We start from the raw sequence: 6943 nt of genomic DNA, 5'->3' as shown, positions 1-6943 counted from the left end.
ACAGGACATGCATCTTGATTTAAGAATTTTTAGATATTTGGACTGGAAACAAGACAAAAATACTAAGAAAAGCATATTTTGCAGTGCATTTGAATGTACTTATCCTTTATGAATAATTTAATTTTTTACTGTTGTATTTCTCTTATTTTTGTGAAGCGCTTTGAGATGTAGGCTAACTTTTAAAGGCGCTATAGAAAATAAAGTTTATTATTATTAGAAAAAACACACAAAGAAATTAAATGAAATTGCTGCAGATTTCAGTAGTTTATTGAAAGTTGAAAACATTCAAAACAAAACCCTGCTGAAATCCAATCTGAGCCCAGAACCGAACGCAGGCGGACAGTGTTGTGAGAGTCGTCCCACATCAGCCATGCAAAGACACAGAGAAAACAAGAGACGCGCGGACCGGCCCGGGATCACACCGGACACCGGGATCCAGAGATAAGGCACCACACCTGTTTCATTCACTAGGAAAATAAATAATTGTACACTGAGCACTGATTTATTATGAAGTGCTGATGTTCATTCGTTATAAAAATGTGCAGAAATCAGTTCCATGTGGAAAAAACACCTTCGTGACTCGACAGGAAAAAATCCCATTCTTCTTCTTGCAAAACCGTGAGAATAATTGAAAGTAAAGCGCAGATGAGTGAGTTCAGAGTCTTTGACGGTCCCAGAGAGACGCTGAGAAACACAGGAAAGCGAGAGTAAAGAGTGTGTGATGTGTGTGTCTCAGCGGCGCGGTGTGTATCGGCTCTCTCCTCGACCCATCGCTCCTCTCGCCGGGCCGCGCCCGTTACCCATGATGCCGCGGGGCCGGCGCCCGTCAGGCGGTCCGCGGGTCTCTCGCTCGCGCGCCGCTCGCGTCTTCTTCTCCTCCACGTTCAGACGCACTTCCCCGCGGAACATGACGGGCTGGAGAGACAGGAGAAACGAGACACACTGATTACAAACAATTATATAATGGTAACATTTACAATAAGGTTCATTAGTTAACATTAGGCTAGTTACGATAGTCGGCGTTCAGAAGCGACACTGGTTACATCACTTGCCCACCGTGGCACCGCCCCCCACCGTCAATTTGAATTATTTTTTAATTTTTGTAATAAAATCATTTAGTTCAGTTAGAGAACAGACACTACAGTTAAAAACCGCTTAATATATCGTGAGCCGAGCGAGTCGCAGCAGATCTCAGATCTCAATCACGAGAGAGAGGAGGATGATGGAAGATTTGGTGTCAAAGCGAAATGCAAAAGCACCTATTTAAGCGAATCTGTCATTGTACTGTTTTGTTGTTGTGTTTTTTATTAAGAATTAAAGGCTATTGAACTTATTTAAATCAATCCGCCCCCAAATTGGCACTAATTTGAAAGTGAAACTAAAATGCGCACGGCCTCACGTGTCCACGAGTGAACAGAACGGGCTTTTAAATCACTCATTTAAAGGCGCAAGTAAAACGCACGCGTACGCACTTGCATTCATAACGGTGTGGAGCAGAGCGAGAGTTTTCCCATAGGAATGACCTGAAAACACTCGCTCCACATTATGAATGCATGTGTTGTCGCGTGCATTTTACTTTTGCCTTTAAATAAGCGATTTAAAAGCCCCCGGCGGTGATACCGGCGATCCCGATGTGGTCACGCGTCGATTAACCGGTGGGAAAATATCCTCAGTCACATCCCTAATGAAACGATATGGAACGAGGCAATACCGTTTATATCGATACAGTAGTTTGATACGAGCACATCTGAATAACAGTGAAGGACGCAGTGTCAGCTCCTGCAGTGAACGTACATTTGCCCTAAACATGACTAGCTTATATTAAGGGCTTCAAAATAACTGGTGAGATGTAGTTAACAAGTTTAAAGCAGTTGTCAGATGCTCTGACAGACACTGTTGCTGACGGACAGATAATACTGCGCTGTTTAATGCGTTTGAGACGTCGTTTCCTCAGTGTTCAACTTACATTTCACAGGAATATTCTCCGTCTGTGAGAGAGTCAAACAGAGCGAGCGTAAACAGACGAGCACACTAGAATAGTAGCGCAATAATTCCAACTAAAATATACATATTGCTAAAATATTTGTTGTTGGAAACAATAAATGTGCCATATTTGGAATTTTAAACCTAAAAGTATATTTTTATGAAAATTACCATTATAATGGGGTAATCAAATGCAGGCTGATATAATTAGTTTGTGCTTTTGTTTATATTTTCATTTTTAGTTTAGCCTTTAGTCATTTTAAAAGCAAAAGCATTATTTTTGTTTTTAGATTGTAATGTTACAATGTTAGAATGTAATGTGATTTTAACCACCTTTTTGCACATAATATTGCATACATACAGTCGGCAACGCGTCATAGTTGGGGGCGTGGTCGGCGCGGGGGAAAACACCGCGAACATCATGTGTATTTGAACGACAAAATGTCTTATTGCGAAGCATTAACGCCTGCCGACCGGCAACGATATATTGCTAAATTAACTGCAATAGGGTACGATTGCCCATATTTAATTAAAAACTGGGTCAATGACCCGAGCAAATGGCCGGAGGTCTCGTTTCCAGACATATTTTGCTAGCTGGTTGAATCTCCAGGTAAGCTAGCGGTAACATTAGCCTATAACTCAATCATATGTTGCATACTATAACTCCATAAAACCTTGTCACTTACCAATTGTTCGTATGCTTCACTCCAAACTATTAATCGTTTTGTAAAACGGTGGTCAGTAGTACGAGGTTGCCGAGGGAGTGCGCCGACAGTGATCCTAACTCACACACTGCAGTGTGTATCGAGTGTAGACCGTAGCCTTCAGCTGATAACGCTAATGTGAATGAAACATCCCTTATGAAAAACAACTATAGGAATCTTGTAGTATTTTAGGACAAAATATTATAGTAATCCTATAGGAATACTATAGTATTATGGGACATACTATAGAAGTACTATAGAGGTATTACAGAACATCACAGAAGTATTATACACTACTATTTATTGCTTGTAGCCATTTTGTCCTCCTTTCCGGTTCTGTGTGTTTATTAGGAAGGAGGTAGAACTTTAATTCATAATTTGTTTGTTTATTGGCGGTACAGAAAACGACACAGCACCTCTTCGACATGACTGTCGCGTGTATTTCAATGAGCGCCAAGGCAATGTTTTCCCCCACGGGTCTAAATTCACATCACATGACGCGGTTGTTCCCGGGGGCGTTCCCAGACCAACCGACTGTATCTATAGCCTACATTACATTCACTATATTTGTTTCCTTCAATATCAACATTGTTTGTAGGATATCGTTGGGCAGGATGTGAAATTATAATTTTTTTTAAATACATACAGATTTTCTTTATCCAAATAGAAAAACGTAGAAAGTACCGCGATGCATATCGTCATTTAACCAAAAAAATACAGAGATATGATTTTTTGTCCATATCGCCCAGCCCTAACTCGCAATCATGTTCAGTTGAAGAACGAATGAAGTGATTTTTTTTTTTGTTGTTATTTTTAGTTATTTTGATTTTTAAAAAAAATGAAGAATCTCAATCAATGGGTGGCGCTACTCTAGCTGTAGCGACAAGCAGCAGGTGTGTTTGTTTGACTGCGTTTTGTTTGTCAGAAGTGTTTTAAGTTTCCTGTTTTGATTCGCCTTGATGAAAATGGACTAGATACTATTGTTCATTCAAGCAGTCGCCATGGAGATATACTACGCTGTCATCTTATGGACTTTATGGATTTACTATGTCCAAGGCGAACGCAGCCAGCAACGTGAGCCGGTAAGGACATATTCTCGAGAATGTTTGATGCGATGGGACAATCCGTGTATGGGAAATATATATTTGGACCCGCTTGTATCTGAAGACATTCTAGCTGAGATCTCTAGGCGTAGGTCTCCTGGAAATGATCGCAAATACTCTCGCAAAGAGAGGAAGCGAGGAAGGAGAGGTGGCGTCCGACTTCGGTTAAAACGACAAAAAATACGCCGTATTCCGCTCCCTTCAATAATACTCGCAAATGCTCAGTAACAAGATTGATGAGCTTCAAGCAAACTCGAACTATTTACAGGAATACAGGAACGCCTGTATTATGGCCTTCAGTGAGACGTGGCTGTCGTCTAAAGACACCGACACGGATTTATCGATCAGCGGCTTTGGGGCGCCAATTAGGTTGGATAGAGACGCAGAAGTCACAGGGAAATCTCAGGGTGGTGGTGTGTGTGTATACATAAACCAGCGGTGGTGCAGCAACATCACCGTCAGGGAAAAGATATGCACTCCTGACATCGAACTGCTTTCCATCTCCGTTCGCCCGTTCTATCTCCCGAGAGAATTTCCCCAGATATTTGTGACTGTAATATATATTCACCCCAAAGCAAACACACAAACTGCTGCCGATATCATTCGCAAAGTGACTCAAAGACTTCAATCTCTTTCCCCGGATGCCCCGTGTCTGCTTATGGGGGATTTTAATAACTGCAAACTGAGTAAAACCCTCAACTTTTATCAATACGTCACATGTCCAACTAGGAAAAATAAGACTTTGGACAAGTGCTATGGTTCAATTAAGGAGGCTTATAAGGATCCTCAGATCACTGTACTATCAATCTCACCCCGGTGTACAGACCTATGCTTAAAAGGGGGGAAGTTAAAACTAGAGAGATTGAGATCTGGGAGGATGAGTCTGTTCTGAAATTACAAGGTTGTTTTGATTGCACCGATTGGTCTGTCTTCATTAACTCTGTTTCGGATATTGATGAGCTTGTTGATGCTGTATGTTGTTATATTTCTTTCTGTGTGGATTCTATTATTCCCAAAAAACATGTCAAAGTGTATGCAAATAATAAGCCATGGGTCACTAGCTCACTGAAACAAGTGTTAATGAAAAAACATAGGGCTTTTCATAAGGGGGATGAGCGTGAAATTAGGGAGGCAACTAAGGAGGTCAGAGCAGAAACCAAGAAGGCTAAATTGCAATATAAAAATAAGATAGAGGAAAGACTGGGCAGTAACAACTTGAAGGTAGCATGGGATGGTGTGAAAACAATGATAGGCTTGCAAAAAACACATTATAAACCAGTCCAATTGCCAATGTATAAAAATGATAGCGAGTTAGCTGAAGCGCTGAACACCTTTTTTTCACGTTTTGATATTCATGACTTCTCGGACAAACTACGGAAAATAACTGAGGAACAGGCTCAGGTAGAATCTATACCTTTCTCAATTACAAAGGAGGAGGTTAGGTCTGTATTTAAGAGAATTAAGGTAAATAAGAGTCCAGGACCAGATGGAATTACTGGGAGATTATTGAAGTGTTGTTCAGAGCAACTCTGTGGGGTGTTTGCTGACATTTTTGAGATGTCCTGGGAACAGGGAAGGGTCCCAATGGCTTGGAAGGAGTCTATTATTGTTCCAGTGGCAAAGGGCAACTCTGCAGGCACATTAATTGACTTCAGACCAGTGGCATTGACTTCACTGGTCATGAAGTCATTTGAAAGGATAGTAAAGCGGCTTCTGCTGTTCAGGGTGGGTGGGGCCCTGGACCCCGGGCAATTTGCATATAGGGCTAGCAGAGGGGTAGAGTATGCCCAGATTGCACTTTTAAATCTCCTTTATAGTCATTTAGAGGGTCCTGGTACACATGCCAGGCTCTTGTTTTTAGATTTTTCTTCTGCTTTTAATACTATCCAGCCACATGTTTTAGTCAGTAAATTATTACCAGAATTTAATATTGAGAGTAATCTTGTGAGCTGGATTATGGATTTTTTAACAAATAGAACACAGCGAGTTAAGGTGAATGGTTGTCTTTCTGAAAGGCGTGTCTCTTCCACTGGCTCTCCGCAGGGTTGTGTACTTTCACCTCTACTATACATTCTCTACACTAACGATTGTAGGAGCCATTATAGCAATAGACACATCCTGAAATATGCTGATGATACAGTTATTGTCAGTTTACTGCAGAAACATGAATCTCAGCATGGGCCAGTGGTTAAAGAGTTTGTCAGTTGGTGCGACAGGTCTTTTCTCCAGCTTAACACCTCTAAAACCAAGGATATGCTCATAGATTTTAGGAGAAAACAACTTGGTTCTCCTCTACCCACCTATATAAAAGGAATCAGCATAGAGGTGGTAGAGCAGTATAAATATCTGGGTACTGTGATAGACTGTAAACTCAAATTTGACATAAACACAGAGATGATCTGCAAAAAGGGACAACAACGATTGTACTTCCTAAGGAAGCTTAACTCTTTTAATGTTGATAAGGTTATCATGTCTTTATTTTATAAATCTTTTATTGAATCTGTCCTTTCTTTTGCTTTTATTGCCTGGTATGGGGGCATCAGCCTGAGGGAGAAAAATAACCTCAGCCATATTGTGAAGGTGGCTGGTAAGTTAATAGGCTGTCCACAGGTTTCCTTGACAAATATTTATGAGAGGCAGGTTATGAGGAAAGCAGATGCCATATTGGACTGTGTAAATCACCCCCTTCATTGTTCTTTTGAGGTCCTCCCCTCAGGTCGGAGATTTAGAGTCCCTTGTTTTAAGTCCAATAGGACAAAGAACTCCTTTTATACCAAGTGCAATAAGGTTGCTAAATTTGCACAATTCTTTGACCTAGATGAGTAGTAGTGTATAAGTTTTTAATTAGTAGTTTGTGTTGTTTAATTGTATGTGTATGTGGTGTGTACCTGTTGTGTTACCTGTATGTTTACCTGGCTGCAAGACAAGTTTCCCTTAGGGGACAATAAACTGAAACTGAAACTGAACTGAACTGAACTGAATAGCGTGAGATAAAGTTAATATTTCGGGCTGTGACTCTGGCAGTTTTTTACTCCTCCATTTTGTAACATACACACGTGTTTATTTTAGCACTTCCGCCAGTGAAACACCACACGAAAATAAATATTGGTAAATATCAGTAAATATTGGTAACTTAAATAATATAAGAAAGCT

At 40.6% G+C, this 6943-nt stretch overlaps 1 protein-coding gene across 1 annotated transcript in view; it reads right to left on the bottom strand.

The window, feature by feature from the left end:
• Nucleotides 1-240: 240 nt before the first annotated feature.
• Nucleotides 241-6943, bottom strand: part of g3bp2b (G3BP stress granule assembly factor 2b) — a 24892-nt gene continuing 18189 nt past the window's right edge. The window contains exon 13 of the mRNA XM_077241870.1: nt 241-915. Coding sequence (XP_077097985.1) covers nt 733-915 — 183 coding nt within the window. The 3' untranslated portion in view covers nt 241-732. The remainder of the gene's footprint in view (nt 916-6943) is intronic.

The sequence above is a fragment of the Siphateles boraxobius genome, unplaced genomic scaffold, assembly GCF_051911475.1.
Source record: "Siphateles boraxobius isolate OS27281-9 unplaced genomic scaffold, OSU_SipBor_1 240, whole genome shotgun sequence".
Lineage (NCBI taxonomy): Eukaryota > Metazoa > Chordata > Actinopteri > Cypriniformes > Leuciscidae > Siphateles > Siphateles boraxobius.
This window is presented reverse-complemented; position numbering and strand designations above follow the sequence as displayed.